The sequence below is a fragment of the Oncorhynchus kisutch genome, linkage group LG1, assembly GCF_002021735.2.
Source record: "Oncorhynchus kisutch isolate 150728-3 linkage group LG1, Okis_V2, whole genome shotgun sequence".
Lineage (NCBI taxonomy): Eukaryota > Metazoa > Chordata > Actinopteri > Salmoniformes > Salmonidae > Oncorhynchus > Oncorhynchus kisutch.
The window spans coordinates 47,660,919-47,680,457 of record NC_034174.2 but is presented as its reverse complement, the minus strand read 5'-3'; the positions used below and the strand labels follow the sequence as shown (position 1 = coordinate 47,680,457).

The 19,539-nt window shown below is 41.5% G+C and overlaps 1 protein-coding gene across 1 annotated transcript; it reads right to left on the bottom strand.

Annotated features, from left to right (window-relative positions):
* Nucleotides 1-3,288: 3,288 nt before the first annotated feature.
* Nucleotides 3,289-19,253, bottom strand: LOC109892481 (retinol dehydrogenase 11-like). Its single transcript, XM_020485047.2, has 6 exons — nucleotides 18,952-19,253; nucleotides 15,479-15,718; nucleotides 14,687-14,776; nucleotides 7,266-7,454; nucleotides 6,733-6,842; nucleotides 3,289-4,115 (listed from the first exon to the last, which is right to left on the bottom strand). The coding sequence occupies exons 1-6, from the start codon at nucleotides 19,112-19,114 to the stop codon at nucleotides 3,996-3,998; spliced, it is 912 nt and encodes a 303-aa protein (XP_020340636.1). The 5' UTR covers nucleotides 19,115-19,253; the 3' UTR covers nucleotides 3,289-3,995.
* Nucleotides 19,254-19,539: the final 286 nt, after the last annotated feature.

Below are 19,539 nucleotides of genomic sequence, written 5' to 3'. Positions count from 1 at the left end.
AGCCAAGGAGAGAGACTTCAGAGGACAGTGTCACAGCCACGGCAGGACCAGGTGTCAACCTTGTTGCCAGCTGCACCAGTATAGGGGACAGTGTCACAGCCACGACAGGACCAGGTGTCAACCTTGTTGCCAGCAGCACCAGTATAGGGGACAGTGTCACAGCCACGGCAGGACCAGGTGTCAACCTTGTTGCCAGCAGCACCAGTATAGGGGACAGTGTCACAGCCACGGCAGGACCAGGTGTCAACCTTGTTGCCAGCTGCACCAGTATAGGGGACAGTGTCACAGCCACGGCAGGACCAGGTGTCAACCTTGTTGCCAGCATCGCCAGTATAGGGGACAGTGGCACAGCATTGTCCAGTTACCTCAGTGATGGCACAAAACCATATCAGCCACACCCACAATTTATAGAACCGCAAACTCTTGCCAACAGAGTGTTGACGTTTCAAGAGAGATGGTTTCGCGATTTCCCCTGGCTACATTATAATCCATCAATAAAAGGAGTGTTTTTTTCACTGTAGCCAAGGGTTTTGAAGCCAGCCATCCATCTTTTGGCCAAAGAGCGGATGCTGCCTTCATTAGTGCAGGATTTAGGAACTGGAGAAAAGCCATTGTAAAATTCACAGCACATCAAACTGCCAAACCCACCGCCACTGTGTAACTGTAACAGCACACCAGCTAAATCCAATCAGTGTCCAGTTATCCAGCGTGTGGGGTAAACAGCAGAAGTTACGAAAGTTACCTTGCACTGTATGAGAAAGCAACAACATTGATTGAATTCATTGAGACACTCAATACGATTCGCTGGCAAAGCAGTGGATCACTATAGGACATAATTTTTTAAAGTGTTGGATGGTGTGGTGGTTCAGTTTGGCGACTGTTTTGACCAGGACAGTCTAAACATTCTGTACAATTTGGAAAGAGTGCTTCTCACTGGGGAGTTGGATGAGTCTCTAGATCAGTACCCTGAGCTGAACATAGATTCTCTTCCAGTTCAGTTGCCTCTCTTTTGCAACAAATACCCCTGTAGCAGCAGTTAAGAGGCAGTAGAGGTCCTCAGGAGGCTTCCAGTGGAGGTGCGGGGGTTGGTTGACCAAGTTAAGGTGCTGATCAGAATTGTCTGTAATGTACATAAAGACAGGCTCGACAGTCTTGAGGGAAAATATCTGCCAGCAATTTGTTGGATCCATTGAAACCCTCAAACATAGGTTTGGTTCTTTTGTTCAGTAGTGTGTATAGCAGTGGTTCGCAACCTTTTTTAGCACTGGAACCCCTGCATATTTTGAGGAAAGGCAGGCAAGGTTTTGAGTGGTCCTCAGGGACCTCCACACCCTCTATATTATATGTAAAGTTAGTGGAATCCTTGTGCTGCTGAATACGTTCATTACACTTTTTTATTTCATGGACCCCTTTCCATTACACCAGGGACCCCTAGGGGTCCACATACCCTGTTTGAGAACCCCTGGTGTAAAGTATAATATTTGTTATTTTGTTTAGTCGTTTTTAGTACATGACAGTACACTTACTAATTATTTATTTTATTTAAAATTGCATACTTTGTGTGACATACTTGACCATAGTTGTTGTTTGAAGAGTTGAGACACTGACTGAACAATAACAAAGTATTTCTGAAGGATATTTTGGTTGATTTGTTTGGGTTTTTCATTGAAGTAGTTATTTTTCTTTTAGAACTGTACTTATTCTGAACGTTTTGTTCTTGTAAAGATGTTGTAATAGACTCAAACCAGTGGCACATATTTAATGACTATATAAATGAATCAGAAAAAGTTCAATAAAAAGGTCAGTTCAGTGCGTAGACCAACTTTGTGATGGTTCTCAATGGAGATTCTTTGAGATGAGATCGCACCATGTTCATTGTATTTATGAAACCTGCACCCATACAGTGTACAGTACCATTTCCACCTACTGGCCTTGCTTGGTATTGTTGGTTGTAAGTACAAATACCTGCATACATACTGGACTGATAAGGAACACTGCCATAACTATTATTATTAGTAGTAGTATAATGATTTAAACATTTTAACAAGTTGGGACAACCCTTCATTTAACTACTGTACCTATCAATTATCCAGTAGTAGTAATTATGGTTCCTCAATATACATTTAACATATTACTACGTAGGCTATGTGTTACAGCACTACTTTTGGTGTCCCCCTCAGGAATTACTCTTGAGAAAATGTAATGTAATTGTCCCCTCCAAAGTTGATATCAGATTTTCGCCCCTGGCTGTAATCACTGCCGAAGGTGCTTCAACAAAGTACTGAGTTAAGTGTCTGACTACTTCTGCAAATGTGATATTTCAGGTTTTATTTTTTATAATTTTGCAAAAATGTCCTTATCTGGCAGAGCCAATGGCATAGTCCCAAAAGTGCAAACGCTAGCCACGGTTGGAACTTTTGTTTAGACTAGCTTAAATGTCTTAACACTTCATTTATTTTCTTTTGACCATTTTAATATATAATACGCTGAGTCTAAAAATCATTTGGAACATCTTTACCCCCTTTATCCCTCAGAACAGCCTCAATTCGTCAGGGCATGGACTCTACATGGTGTCGAAAGCATTCCACAGGGATGCTGGCCCATGTTGACTCCAATGCTTCTCACAGTTGGCTGGATGTCCTTTGGTTGGTGGAACATTCTTGATACACACAGGAATCTGAGTGTGAAAAACCCAGCAGCTTTGCAGTTCTTGCCACACTCAAACCGTTGCGGCTTGCACTTACTACCATACCCTGTTCAAAGGCACTTAAATCTTTTGTCTTTCCCATTCACCCTCTGAATGTCCGACATACACAATCCATGTCTCAAGAAGGCTTAAAAACCCTTCTTTAATCTGTCTCCTCCCCTTCATCTACACTGATTGAACAAGTGACAATATGGGATCCTAGCTTTCACCCGGTCAGTTTGTGTTCCTAATGTACACTCAGTGTATGTATAGTGTGCAACATATGTACAAACTTGGTACTACTGCAACTGTGTACTACTGTAGGTAAAAACACAAAGCAGGTACAGTGCTTAAAGGTATTGAGGCTGTAACATGTTTGTGCTTTCTCTTCCTCAGCCAAATGACAGAAGACCAACGGAGACATCAAAGCTGCCAATCTACTATAATTGACCAGTTTGTTTCAATTATATGAATGAAGGAAAATGATCATTTCAATAAAGCTTTGCTTGTCTTGTGAAATAGCTGTGTATCCAGACATGTCTCCCACTTCCATACCACATCCTCTAGATGACAGCGTCTATGTAATGTGAAGAAACAACCACTCATTGCTGGTAGTAAGTTTATTGACAAAATTCCCACTTCACACACAGCTACGCATTAACATACACACACACCTCATAGTTAGGGCCCTGTCTTTTGGTTAATCACATCACATGACCTGAATTTTAACCATTTATATTTTATTTAACTAGACAAGTCAGTTAAGAACAAATACTTATTTGCAATGATGGCCTACCAAAAGGCCTCCTGCAGGGGCTAGGATTAAAAATAAATTATATAATAGGACAAAACACACATCCCGACTGTCCCCTTATTTTTTAATATTTTTTTAAATATATTTTTTTTTATATCTCAGATGGTCCAGCACCATCCTCTGACAATTGCTTTCATTTTTGGTCTACTTCTCATTTATGGAAAAGGTTTCAAATAAAAGGTTACAATTCCAGGTCATATGAGATGATTAAACCAAAACGCAGGTCCCTACTCACAGGGAAGGAAAATACAGTACAGTCAGCTGAAAATATCACATGATATCACGTGTGTCTGAGCTGTTAGGTGACTACAATACTGAAGACGCACAAATAAACACAAAAAACTTTACATGTATCCTTCATAGATTATAAAACCTTACACTGTATTTTACTTGTCTGCTATTGAATAAAACACTTGAAGATAAACTCTCACTCTCTCAGAACTTGGATGTCAATCTCTCGCAGAACTCAAAGACCTTTACTGCGAGGGTGGGGTCTCAGGCCAGGGGAGCAGGGAGACCCAGGGAACAGTCGCTGTCAAAGTACTTCCCTGTTATTCCCTCCATCTCCATGGCAACCGCACAGTAGATGGTGCTCACTGCCCCTTCCTCAGAAGACTGTGTGGACAGAGATGGGAGAAGGTGAGGTAGTAGGGCCGGGATTCAATCTGTTCGCGCTGTCAGTTATGCACATTTTAAAGTCAATGTTCCTCCATTCACATTAATTGCTGCAGATGCCAGCGCAGTTGGAAATATCAATCACTTTAACACGGATCAAGCGGTGATCAGATTGAATCCTGGCCTAAGAAGACACATGCACACACACACTAACCACCTCTGCATAAAAGAGACAGCCACTGCTAGTAAATACCCTAACTGCCAGTCAATAGCGCAGTGCTTTGTTTTGGTGATATGCCAGGAAATAAGTCTTCCTTAATTTGTAACTTTGACAAGGAAACTCTGAATTTTGACAGATTCCCCTTGTTGATTTCAGGGAAATCTGTGAAAAAGAGTTGTGAAACTGCTAGAAATTCAATTTAAGACACACACACTCTACTCCTTTTCACACTGGTTTATTCTGTCTTTAGATGTAAGATCTCTATTCAATCTATCGCTGAATTTAGTATTCCAACTTGATTTCCATTACATTTCAATGTTCCCGCATTAGCGGAGACTGCATTCAAGATAAACACTGCATATGTCGGCGCAATCGGAAATTACCTTCACATTTCTATTGTGCAATCTTTAACGAATCCGCAATACAGATTGAATAGAGCCCTAAGAATTCTTTCTGGACAAACTCAACAGTTCTTACAAGGTGGGATGGCACACACACACATACAGCCAAAACAGTCCAATTTCCACTGTCACGGTTGGCCAAAACAGTCCAAATTCCACAGTCACGGTTCATGTGAACCAAGAGACAGAAATAAATGCTGTATTCATTGCCAACATGTGGTAGCGTTTACAGTTGATCTTCTGGTTTATTTAGTGGATTTGTTTTTTTCCATCTCATTCTGTGGTGTGCCGCTGTTTTGTTGGGTCCCCACCAGACCAGGGCAGAAAACAATTGTATTTTGTAGTTTATTTGAAAATACAACTTTTGAAATACTCAATACTTTAGTGGAATATAGCTTATATAGAGTTTCAACTAAAAGGCAACTATTTTCTTTAATATTCAAATACAGGTCTCAAACCATTCTTCCAGAATGGTCCTGTATTTGGCTCCATCCATCTTCCCATCAATTTTAACTATCTTCCCTGTCCCTGCTGAAGAAAAGCAGGCCCAAACCATGATGCTGCCACCACCATGTTTGACAGTGGCGATGGTGTGTTCAGGGTGATGAGCTGTGTTGCTTTTACGCCAAACATAACGTTTTGCATTGTTGCCAAAAAGTTCAATTTTGGTTTCATCTGACCAGAGCACCTTCTTCCACATGTTTGGTGTGTCTCCCAGGTGGCTTGTGGCAAACTTTAAACAACACTTTTTATGGATATCTTTAAGAAATGGCTTTCTTCTTGCCACTCTTCCATAAAGGCCAGATTTGTGCAATATACGACTGATTGTTGTCCTATGGACAGAGTCTCCCACCTCAGCTGTAGATCTCTGCAGTTCATCCAGAGTGATCATGGGCCTCTTGGCTGCATCTCTGATCAGTCTTCTCCTTGTATGAACTGAAGGTTTAGAGGGACGGCCAGGTCTTGGTAGATTTGCAGTGGTCTGATACTCCTTCCATTTCAATATTATCGCTTGCACAATGCTCCTTGGGATGTTTAAAGCTTGGGAAATCTTTTTGTATCCAAATCCGGCTTTAAACTTCTTCACAACAGTATCTCGGACCTGCCTGGTGTGTTCCTTGTTCTTCATGATGCTCTCTGCGCTTTTAACGGACCTCTGAGACTATCACAGTGCAGGTGCATTTATACGGAGACTTGATTACACACAGGTGGATTGTATTTATCATCATTAGTCATTTAGGTCAACATTGGATCATTCAGAGATCCTCACTGAACTTCTGGAGAGGGGCTGAATAATTTTGCACACCCAATTTTTCAGTTTTTGATTTGTTAAAAAAGTTTGAAATATCCATTAAATGTCGTTCCACTTCATGATTGTGTCCCACTTGTTGTTGATTCTTCACAAAAAAATACAGTTTTATATCTTTATGTTTGAAGCCTGAAATGTGGCAAAAGGTCGCAAAGTTCAAGGGGGCCGAATACTTTCGCAAGGCACTGTATATAAAGGAGTATGCCTTTAAGTGTTGAAAGAAGACTAAATATCCCAAAACTGCCTTTTTAAATCAACTACAGCCAAGGTAAGTGGAAAATCTGAGTAAACTATCCCTCTATAGACGGTGTAATGTGTGTCAAAGGAGCGATGTCGACAAGCACATTGCACATGAATGTGATATCCACAAAAAGCAGGGAGATTGCCTTTCAAAGGTGTGTTGTCATTTGTGCACCGCTGAAATGCATCTTTGAATGAATCCCAGCCTTTCGCTCTTTCAGTTCAGACAAAAATTAAATATTGATTGCAACTTCATTTCACAGTACACTATTTACTTGTTATTTGGAAACTACTGCATAAAATGATAATTATTACATAATAACATATAAGTGCCATAAATGGTTTCTTACTTAATAATACCCGCTGAAACAGGATGGTAAAATAAAGTGTTAAACAATGTACTGTATGAATGATTTTCACCAGGGTGTTATGATTCAAAATGTTCACCTTGAAGAAGAAGATTCCGATCATGTTGAAGAGGAACCGAACCATGAAGTTATAGTGTCTCATAATTTCTGTCATCACCAACCCGGGGTGGACGGAGTTAGCTGTCACCCCTGTGAGACACACACACACACACACACACACACACACACACACACACACACACACACGCACGTTCACACAGAAGAGATTATAAACCACACAAAAGCCCAGAAATCCATGTCCCTCCTTTACCAGGAATCTGATTTCATGGGAAGTCTGACACACATGGGGAAACTCCATCTCCAGCAGCTCCAAAGAAGACATTTGGTGCATTTCATTACATCACCACATTCCCCCTTTCAAGACCATTCAGAAAGGATGCTCATTGAAAAATGTTACTCATCTACTAATACGGTTGTTTTAGCAGCTGTAAAATAAGTATGGCTACTATGTGCTCTAAACAAGAATTTGATAATCGAATAGCCAAACCAGATGCCATCAACACTCCTACTCTGAGATGCTTTACTAATACTGTCCCAGGCCTTCATACCCACCTGTTCCCTCTAGCCTTCGCGCCAGCTCGTTAGTGCAGATGACGTTGTGCAGCTTGGTGTGGTTGTACACACTGTCCATAGTGTAGCCCAGGTTCTTGCCCTTGAAGTGCGAGAAGTCGACCTTACCCTTCCAGTGGTTCATGGATGACATGTTGACGATGCGTGCCGGTGCTGATTGCTTCAGCAGGTCTGGATGGAGGGGAGAGGGGGAGGAAAAGGAGAGGAAGAGGAGGGAGAAAGGGGAACGGGGGGATGGAGGGAGGAGAGATGAGAGAAGAGTAGTAAAGTGTGGAATGTAACATGAGATAACTGGGACAATGTTACACACAGTAACCTACTGTAAGGTTGAGTAAATATAAAACAGGTAAAGTAACAAAATGCACAACACTCACAAAATACAGCACTAGAATACACTCTTGGAAAAAAGGTGCTATCTACTGTAGAACCGGAAATGGTTATTCGGCTGTCTCCATAGTAGAACCCTTTGAATAAACATGTTTGGTTCCAGGTAAAACCCTTTTGGTTCCAAGTAGAAGCATTTTGGGTTCCATGAAGAACCCTTTCCACAGAGGGTTCTACAGTGCAGTGAAAAAGTATGTTTCCTCTTTCTGATTTTCTCAATTTTTGCATATTTTTGATACTGATACAGATCTTCAACCAAAACCTAATAAGATAAAGGGAACCTAAGTTTACAAATAACAAAAATTATAACAATTTTTATTGATTTAATGAACAAAGTTCTGCCACACCCAATTCCCCTGTGTGAAAAAGTAATTGCCCCTTTACGCTCAATAACTGGTTGTGCCACCTTTAGCTGCAATGACTCCAACCAAATGCTTCCTGTAGTTGTTAATCAGTCTCTCAGATCGCTGTGGAGGACTTTAGCATGCAGAACTGCTTTAACTCAACAACGTTTGTGGGTTTTCAAGCATGAACTGCTCGTTTCAAGTCCTACCACAACAACAATTAAGTCTGGACTTTGACTATGGCAACTTCATATTTGTTGTTTTTTAACCATGTTCATTTTTTAAATTTCACCTTTATTTAGCCAGGTAGGCAAGTTGAGAACAAGTTCTCATTTGCAACTGCGACCTGGCCAAGATAAAGCATAGCAATTCGACACATACAGCAACACAGAGTTACACATGGAATAAACAAAACATTTAGTTGCGAAATAGGAAGCCGATTCTAGATTTAATATTGGATGTGAGTTTGGAAGGAGAGTTTACAGTTTAACCAGACACCTAGGTATTTGTTGTTGTCCACTGTCATGTCTTTACTATCATTAAATTGAAGACTTCGTTTTTATCAAAGATTCTCTGTAATTAGTATTACGCGATAAAACTGATTAATCATGTAACTGTAATTAAGTAGGAAGTCGCGGCACCAAGGAAAATATTCAGATTACAAAGTTATAATTTCCCAATATAACCTTTCAGATATTTTCATATCTGATCCATAGTCTTCTGATTAATGAATTATTTACTTTACCTCACGTTAGTCTCATTCCAAACGTCGTAAATTGTTGGTTATTTGCACAAACCCAGTCTTCACTATGAGTTATCCATACATCAATTGTTTTAAATCATTTATTTTTTACTAACTAAGTAATTCACAGAAATGCATAAACAAACAGTAGATAGTTACAATGAATGATAGGAGAATGTGCCCTAGTGGGCTAAACCGGCATGGCGGCTTGTTAGACAAAGGGGAAGTGGGGGTCGACTAAGATGAGACACTACAAAGTTGATAATTATAACAATTGAAATGCTAATCCTTTGCACATGAACGCTCACTCATTCGGGAACAATTGCAATCAATATACATATTTACACTCAGTGTGTCGTCGGAATCTTTGTTGAAAAGTTAGTTTCGGATCTCTCTCTCTCTCTCTCTCATATATACAGTGCCTTGCGAAAGTATTCGGCCACCTTGAACTTTGCGACCTTTTGCCACATTTCAGGCTTCAAACATAAAGATATAAAACTGTATTGTTTTGTGAAGAATCAACAACAAGTGGGACACAATCATGAAGTGGAACGACATTTATTGGATATTTCAAACTTTTTTAACAAATCAAAAACTGAAAAATTGGGCGTGCAAAATTATTCAGCCCCCTTAAGTTAATACTTTGTAGTGCCACATTTTGCTGTGATTACAGCTGTAAGTCGCTTGGGGTATGTCTCTATCAGTTTTGCACATCGAGAGACCGAATTTTTTTCCCATTCCTCCTTGCAAAACAGCTCGAGCTCAGTGAGGTTGGATGGAGAGCATTTGTGAACAGCAGTTTTCAGTTCTTTCCACAGATTCTCGATTGGATTCAGGTCTGGACTTTGACTTGGCCATTCTAACACCTGGATATGTTTATTTTTGAACCATTCCATTGTAGATTTTGCTTTATGTTTTGGATCATTGTCTTGTTGGAAGACAAATCTCCGTCCCAGTCTCAGGTCTTTTGCAGACTCCATCAGGTTTTCTTCCAGAATGGTCCTGTATTTGGCTCCATCCATCTTCCCATCAATTTTAACCATCTTCCCTTTCCCTGCTGAAGAAAAGCAGGCCCAAACCATGATGCTGCCACCACCATGTTTGACAGTGGGGATGGTGTTTTCAGGGTGATGATGAGCTGTGTTGCTTTTACACCAAACATAACGTTTTGCATTGTTGCCAAAAAGTTAAATTTTGGTTTCATCTGACCAGAGCACCTTCTTCCACATGTTTGGTGTGTCTCCCAGGTGGCTTGTGGCAAACTTTAAACGACACTTTTTATGGATATCTTTAAGAAATGGCTTTCTTCTTGCCACTCTTCCATAAAGGCCAGATTTGTGCAATATACGACTGATTGTTGTCCTATGGACAGAGTCTCCCACCTCAGCTGTAGATCTCTGCAGTTCATCCAGAGTGATCATGGGCCTCTTGGCTGCATCTCTGATCAGTCTTCTCCTATTATGGAGAACGGCCAGGTCTTGGTAGATTTGCAGTGGTCTGATACTCCTTCCATTTCAATATTAGCGCTTGCACAGTGCTCCTTGGGATGTTTAAAGCTTGGAAAATCTTTTTGTATCCAAATCCGGCTTTAAACTTCTTCACAACAGTATCTCGGACCTGCCTGGTGTGTTCCTTGTTCTTCATGATGCTCTCTGCGCTTTTAACGGACCTCTGAGACTATCACAGTGCAGGTGCATTTATACGGAGACTTGATTACACACAGGTGGATTGTATTTATCATCATTAGTCATTTAGGTCAACATTTGATCATTTAGAGATCCTCACTGAACTTCTGGAGAGAGTTTGCTGCACTGAAAGTAAAGGGGCTGAATAATTTTGCACACCCAATTTTTCAGTTTTTGATTTGTTAAAAAAGTTTGAAATATCCAATAAATGCCATTCCACTTCATGATTGTGTCCCACTTGTTGTTGATTCTTCACAAAAAAATACAGTTTTATATCTTTATGTTTGAAGCCTGAAATGTGGCAAAAGGTCGCAAAGTTCAAGGGGGCCGAATACTTTCGCAAGGCACTGTATATATATATATATATATATAGAATGGATATTTCGACAGTTGTCGTTCTCATGTTCAATGATAACGAATTCCTAGCTGCAGACTAGTAATTCATATCAAAGACTTGTTCTTATTCTGTCGGTATCGATAGTCTAAGAGTTTAACCACGTGGTATGGTTAAAAGATTCAGCAATGGTCTACAACCTTTGTCCTCCCGTGATTGAGAGACACATGGTCTACTTAGAATTTCTCAAAGTTGGGTTTTATTCGGAATTGCTGAAAAGGGGCTGTCCCAGGATGCCTGACCCTGACTGGGCTCATGGGCGGTCCTCTGATTTAGTTAAACTCAAAAGGGAATTGGAGTTTCCTTCATTAAACAGTCCAAAATCACATTAGACAATTTTACAAACAATATCATCCTCACTCATTCATCTTATACAACAATTAGATGTAAACCTCATATCTGAGGCTATTATGTAAACAGCAGCATGGTAATGTGGCTGCACCGTCTCCCATGAGCTTCCCCAAGTTGTAACAAACGGACCAGTTCGTAGCTGGATTCTTCACCGATCTTTTATACCTTCTCCGGAACATAAACGTTGTTCGGACCTCAAGTTCTGTGAGGTGGAAGAAATTCATTTGTTCTCTATGAAACTTCACTCTATCTCTATACTGTGTGGCCAAAAGGAGATCTTCACTCTCTGACCACAGCAGCCTAGTTGAAGGATGCAAGGGGAGGCAGGGAGAGGAGGATGGGGCTTGCTGTACCCAAAGAGGGCAACGTCATGACACCACGTATTCTAAGTCGGAGCCGTCCAGAGTAGTGATGCTGGACGGGCGGGCAGGTGCGGGCAGGGATTGAATGAATGGAGAGATGTATGGCATTGAAGCTCGTCTGGAGGTTAGTTAACACAGTGTCCAAAGAGGGGCCAGAAGTATACAGAATGGTGTCGTCAGCGTAGAGGTGGATCAGAGAATCACCAGCAGCAAGAGCGACATCATTGATGTATACAGAGAAGAGAGTCGGCCCAAGAATTGAACCCTGTGGCACCCCCATATAGATTGCCAGAGGTCCAGACAACAGGCCCTCCGATTTGACACACTGAACTCTATCAGAGAAGTAGTTGGTAAACCAGACGAGGCAATCATTTGAGAAACCAAGGCTGTCGAGTCTGCCAATAAGAATGTGGTGATTGACAGTCGAAAGCCTTGGCCAGGTCTATGAATACGGCTACACAGTATTGTCTCTTATCGATGGCGGTTATGATATCATTTAGGACCTTGAGCGTGGCTGAGGTGCACCCATGACCAGCTCTGAAACCAGATTGCATAGCGGAGAAGGTCCGGTGGGTTTCGAAATGGTCAGTAATCTGTTTGTTAACTTGGCTTTTGAAGACCTTAGAAAGACAGGGTAGGATAGATATAGGTCTGTAGCAGTTTGGGTCTAGAGTGTCACCCCCTTTAAAGAGGGGGATGACCGCGGCAGCTTTCCAATCTTTGGGAATCTCAGACGATACGAAAGAGAGGTTGAACAGACTAGTTATAGGGGTTGCAACAATTTCGGCAGATAATTTTAGAAAGAGAGGGTCCAGATTGTCTAGCCCGGCTGATTTGTAGGGGTCCAGATTTTGCAGCTCTTTCAGAACATCAGCTATCTGGATTTGGGTGAAGGAGAAATGGTGGGGGCTTTGGCGGGTTGCTGTGGAGGGTGCCTGGCAGTTGACCGGGGTAGGGGTAGCCAGGTGGAAAGCATGGCCAGCCGTAGAGAAATGCTTATTGAAATGCTCAATTATAGTGGGTTTATCGGTGGTGACAGTGTTTCCTAGCCTCAGAGCAGTGGGCAGCTGGGAGGAGGTGCTCTTATTCTCCATGGACTTTACCATGTCCCAGAACAATGTTCATGTAGACTTGATTGTGTGTTTTGGATCACTGTCTTGCTGCATGACTCAGCTGCGCTTCAGCTTCAGCTCACAGACAGATGACCTGACATTCTCCTGTATAATTCTTTGATACAGAGCAGAATTCATGGTTCCTTCTATTAAGACAAGTCCTAGGTCCTGAGGCAACAAAGCATCCTGAGTGGCATAGTGGTCTAAGACACTGCATTGCAGTTCAAGAGGTGTCACTACAGTCCCTGGTTCAAATCCAGGCTTTATCACATCCGACTGTGATTGGGAGTCACATAGGGCGGCGCACAATTGTCCCAGCGTCGCTGGGGTAGGCCATCATTGTAAATAAGAATTTGTTCTTAACTGACTTGCCTAGTTAAATAAAAGTTCAATAAAATATATATATATGAAAATCCCCAAACCGTCACACTACCACCACCATGCTTGACAGTAAGCAAAGATCAGACCTAATCCCAATTGAGATGTGGCAGGACTTGAAATAAAGCAATTCTGCATGCAAGAGTGGGAGAAAATTCCTCCACAGTGATGTGAGAGACTGATTAACAACTCCAAGAACTGTTTGGTTGGAGTCATTGCAGCTAAAGGTGGCACAACCAGTTATTGAGTATAAGAGGGCAATTACTTTTTCACACAGGGGCATTGGGTGTTGCATAACTTTATGAAATAAGTACGTAATTGTTGAGTTATTTGTTCACTCAGGTTCCCTTTATCTAATGTTAGATTTTGGTTGAAGATCTGATTACATTCAGTATCAAAAATATTCAAAAATTGTTGGGGAATAATCAGAATTAGTTGGTAACATAGGTAAGATATTTTATATTCATCATATGTTTGTAAGTTACTTCTCATCAGAATGTTTATTTTTGTATAATACTGTGGCCGGGTTTGCAGTTATCTGTTCTCTGTCAGGACTAAGTTACTTGGGCCGGAGAGAGGGGAGAGGTCAAGCGTGTATCTCTTGGCTCCACAATGTCTGTGTGCCAGTCAATGTGTCTCTGTGATCTTGTCAAGATAGGGTGGATGTGATATATGCCTGTTGATATGAGGATTTGTTTAGGGTTCTGAGTTTGAGAAAAGAACATAGTTTAGGAGACAAAGCTGAATGATAAATGGTGGCCAATGCTGTCTGGCTGCTATAAAGGATCTCAGTTGCAATGTGTAAGGGACTCTCAGAGAATTCATTTATAGACACTGAATTGATCTGAGAGTCACAGGGTTGTGATGGAGCTCATCTAATTAAAGATGGACTTTGTAATAACTCTGACCTGTGTGTGGTTTGCTCTCATGATTTGGTAAATACAGGAAATTTCCACGACAAAATTGATAAAACACAGAAAGGGGGCAAATACTTTTTCATGGCACTGTCACGCCCTGATCTGTTTTACCTGTCCTTGTACTTGTCTCCACCCCCCTCCAGATGTCGCTCATCTTCCCCACTTATCCCCTGGGTATTTAGACCTGTGTTTTCTGTCTGTCTGTGCCAGTTCATCTTGTTTGTTCAAGTCAACCAGCGGTTTGTCTCAGCACCTGCTTTTCCTCTGTCTCGCTTTTTCCTCATCCTTCTGGTTTTGACCCTTGCCTGTCCTGACTCTGAGCCTGCCTGCCGTCCGGTGCCTTTGCCCCTACTCTAGAATTCCAACCTCTGCCTGACCTGACCCTGGGCCTGCCTGCCACCCTGTACCTTGGCCCCACTACTTTGGATTATCGACCCCTGCCTGCCTCGACCCGTCGTTTGCCTGCCCCTGTTGTTGCAATAAACATTGTTACTTCAGCAGTCTGCACTTGGGTCTTACCTGAAACCTGATAGGCACTGTACATGGAACCCAAAAGGGATCTCCGATGGGTACAGCGGAAGAACCCTTTGAGAAACACTTTTGTCTAAGAGTGCATAGGAACATATTTTGTATAATAAGCCTATAGCCGTGGCCTGTGTAACACTGCAGTAGTTGCACACAGAGCTCCAGCATTACAGCAGGGTGAGGTATTAGTGGGATATGTTGTATCTTACCCAGAAGCAAGTTGGTGAGGAGGAAAGGGCCCACATGGTTGGTAGCGAAGGACACCTCTAGCCCATCTGAGGTGATATCTCTAGGCAAGCCTGTGTGCAGACACAATATAACCAAACCAAGGCACACCCATACATATTTGAAAATGTATTTTATATACAGAAAGCATTACTAAAATATGTGATAAGAAATGCTGTGAATGCATTTTACTTTGGGCACAAAAGGATGTGCATGTCACAAACAGACATAGATAATAAATGGGAATTTGTAAGCCAAATTGTAATTGGGTGGAACGGCATGATACCATCGTTATTATCAATCAAGCAAAGCTGTTCGTCTCATGGACATTCTTATTGGGTACTGACTCTAAAATGACAACCGTGCTTTGGTAATCTTACCCAAGACCTAAAGACTTGCATTAACTCTCCTCATGCCCAGTCTTCAGTCTTATGGCGTGTAGACAGACACTCTTGATTCAAACCTAGTTGATCACACTAGTGTGACGGCTGTTGATGTCCACCCATGGTTACCTGCATCTTAGCCTGGAATCCAGAGTGAATATCGCTCCTTTTCATGACGGTTCTGCTTCAGGTGAATATTGAAAATGTAGCGATATTCAGTGTGGATTTCAGGCTATAACTGACTCTGGAACCAATGTCCACCTGAAGCCCTGGCATTGTCGACCAGGATGTGGAGAGAGCTCCTTCACTGGAACAGTAAAAAATTGTGAACGATATTAAGTGTGGATTCCAACCTAAGTGTGTATTCCAGGCTAATCTGAATCCGATGCCCACCTGAAGCCCCGGCGTTGTTGACCAGTATGTGGAGCTCCTTCTCCTCTCGCAGGACGCCCTCTGCGAACGCCCTCACCGACACCAGGGATGAGGTGTCCACCAGACGCAGGTGCACGTCCGCATTCCCACTCCGCTTACGGATCTCATGCAGGGCAACGATACCGCGAGCCTCGCTCCGGCACGCCATGATAACACGAGCCCCGCGCAGGGCAAAGTCAAGGGCAATGAACTTCCCTATCCCTGAGAGTGTGATAGGTGAGGTAGTGGGGGTGGGGTGTAAGAGGAAAGGAGTTAGGGAGAAAATGAGAGAGAAAGAAGAAGTAGAATGAGAGAGGGAAAGAGTGGGAGTGGTAGAAAAAGAGAACGAGAAACAGAAAGACGGGGGAAGGGAATGAGAAAACGGGATAGGGGAGTAGAGGGAGGGAGGGAGGTTAACAGGGTTAACGTAAACTCACCCCATTCTGTACAAATGTGCGCAACCGTGACATTCAAACGAGGCTACAAAGAAAACTATTGGGACTGTGTTGACTTCAAAATCTGGGGTGTGAACTAGGTTTCTATTCAAGTGTTGATCGACATGGTAATGGCTCTATAGTATTGGAGAAAGGTTGAAAAAACTGGAAACCATGTGTTTGATTATTTGATACCATTCCACTGATTCCGCTTCAGTCATTAACACGAGCCCGTTTCTCCAATTATGTGCCACCAACCTCCTGTGGTGTGCCCGCCTGCTTGTCTGACTGACATTTCTGTCTGTGTGCAAAAGCTGTAAAACACAGGAGTATTGTAACAGGTGTGACTGATTGACTTGTTAACTCTCCAAGCAATCTCATTGGTTAATTGCTTTGTTTGCTGAATTGTATTTAAGCAAAGATTGTCTATTATATTGACAAAATAGTAAATTTAATGGGAATACAAGTCCTCAAAGATAGAAGGGAGGCGAGATCAGGTGGGGCCATTCTAGCCAATGACAGGGCATATACGTGTGTGTGTGTGTGTGTGTGAACAGGCCAGAGATAGATAGAGGTCTCATCTTTGTATCTGTGTCATTATAGTGTCTGTGACTGCATGGGCAGCGCCATTTTAACGTAGTAGATTTTCCTCTTCTTTATTGTCTGATTGCTCCCAACTCGTAGGCTCCCCACCCAGTTGACTACTTTTAAAATGGTGGAAGCCCTCAATGGCAATATCCATGTTAAAATGGGCTATATCCATGATGAGTCATACATCTATCTTTATGGCAACAGGCACAACTCCGTTATTGTCCGATTTATAAGTTGCCGTAATTCCAAGTGCATCCACTTATATCAGTGCATTCTTAACAACCTAACCATTACGAAATGTCTGTTTGATCAAATAAGCCTCACGTAACAAATGACCAAATTCGACACTCACTGGCAGAGGTGCCGCCAGGGATTTTGGGCTCCATGAAAAGTTACTTTGATTGTTTGTCATTTGAAATTGCATGGTTTATAAATATTCCTGGCCCAGTGAGAAAGGCCACTGCTGAAAAGGTGAATTTGTAAACCATGCCCTATTATTTATTAAATACTGAAACTAGTCCTTCTGTTTGGTCTTCACTTCACTATGCATGCTCATCCTAGTTACAAATAACCTGTCACGTTTCCACCTCGTGACAGTTTCCTTCACATGAAACTTGGCACTTCTGAGTTCTGAGCTAACTGACATGCACAGCTATTGTTCCAAGTGTTTGTCTATAGCTCGGCTTCCATCCAATTGATGACAGATTTTAATGCAAATATTCTCAAATCTGCATTTATCTGTAATATGCGCATTTTACCACCAGAGATGTTTCCATCAAATTGACTTGTTGTGGACAAAAGGCTGTGCGTGATGACATAGTCATCCCATTTATCTAATAAAAAATACAAGTTAAATAGCTTTCATTTGATTTTCAACTCTGATATGAATAATGTAAGTTAAGCAGGTTCCTGGAATAAAATATACATAGAAATAAACACTCACAAATATAATTTAAATAAGGGGCAATGTTCAAATGAGGATGTGTTCGCATCATCACAAAACACAAAAAGATCCCACCTTTTGAAATATTTTGTTTTGTCAACATTTTGAAAAGTTTACCTTTAAATGTGATGTTTCCATCAGGCCTATTGTGACATTTGTTTAGCAGTGTACTTTACTTGCATAAAGGTTGGATGGAAACCTGGTTTATAACCAAAGTAAAGTACATGTTGGATAAAAAATGTAATGACAGGCCTGATGGAAACAGCAAATGTGTCGGGAAACTTGGTAATCGTTCCAAATGTCGACAAAACAAAATATGCTAGACAAGGAGGGATCTTTGTGGCTATAGCTACATTTCCATCCAATTGGTGACAGATTTCCATGCTGAATATTCTAAAATCCGCATAAAAACAATATGCACATTTTCCCACTAGAGACTTGTTTCCATCAAATTGATTCGTTGCAGACGAAAGGCTGTGCGAGATGACGTAGTGAACATAAAAATACTAATTCCCATTGTTATGTTCTGTTAATTACTGAAGTCCCCTTTAAGGATGGAGCACCCTTGGTCATGCGCAGTGTTGTTCTATGTTATTCTGGTACTAACTAGTTTGAGTAAATGTGAAGCTCCAGTTCAATTACTTGTATTCAGAGTCTTTCTTATTACATAAATAAGTACTAAGTGTTAAGACACTACACCCATGAACCGAATAAAAAAGACAAGTTAAATCGGTTTCCATCGCATTTTCAACTCTACTGATGGTTTTCTCACAAAATAATGTGCCATTATAGCAAGGAGCTTGATGCTTTTTTCCAATAAATATCAAGGGTATTTTTCTGGTGACATGCTAATCGATGCTTGGCTGCCATTTGACAAATAAAAAATTATCTAGCACTTTTGTCCATAATAATCTCATAAATGTAGGCTGTATGTGCGCATATCTACCCGTGCTGGCTAGAGCGCGCGTGTCAATTCCAGAGTGGGCACATTAGCTAAAATGCAAAACTGTCAGTAGAGTTTAAAATGAATGGAAACCCTGTCTCACGGACAAAAACATGTGGACATACAGGAGAACTCTCACTTTCTTCAAAAGCGAGATTCCAAAAGCATGCCATTAACTAAAATCCGAAATCTATTTGAGACATTTTGAGTGCGGGCTGGGGGGTGAAAAGTGAGGGAAATACGTCATGTCAAGAGGTATTTCCCCACTGGACAAACACTGGTTAAATCATAGTTGTTTCCACATCCTTTAGATGAAATTGAACCAAAGTTTATATAGATGCTGAATTGACGTCTGTGCCCAGTGGGTTTTTACCAATTATGATTGAAATAGTCTTTAGATTTTTTTATATTACCATTTGGTTAAGAGTTTTTGTCTGTGCACTTTGTGGATAAATATAATTATTGAATCAAATTGACTGGATAAGCCTATCCAAGCAAAGCAAGTATATAGCCCATGCCAAGTGGCACCATACAAAACAGTTACCTGTGTTAGCTCCAGTAACTATGGCTGTCTTGCCCTTCAGTTGCACCAGACAGGCGCGCGGATCCCACGACCCTCTCCGCTGTGATCGCAAGACAAGTCCCAAAATCACCGTCGATACCGCCCACAACGGGTGAGAGAAAACATCAGTCCAAACCAAATACATTTTAAAATCCACCGAGCCCCAAATGCAGAACGAAAATGTATCTGGATACAACTTCGCAATTGTCAGTCAGGATGAAGCAGATTTATTTTTATTGTCAGATTTACGACCCGCCTCCTTTCTGAGGGCTATTTGCCAGTATCCACATAGAACGATTCAAGTCAACACCTTGAAGTTTTCCCCAAAGTCGATGTTGCCACTGAGTGTACGCAACATTGGGAAAACCTGCTCTTTAAATCAAATCATATCAAATCAAATGTTATTGGTCACATACACATGGTTAGCAGATGTTACTGCCAGTGTAGCGGAATGCTTGTGCTTCTAGTTCCGACAGTGCAGCAATATCTAACAAGTAATCTAACAATTCCACAACAACTACCTAATACACACAAATCTAGGTAAGGGATGGAATAAGAATATATACATAT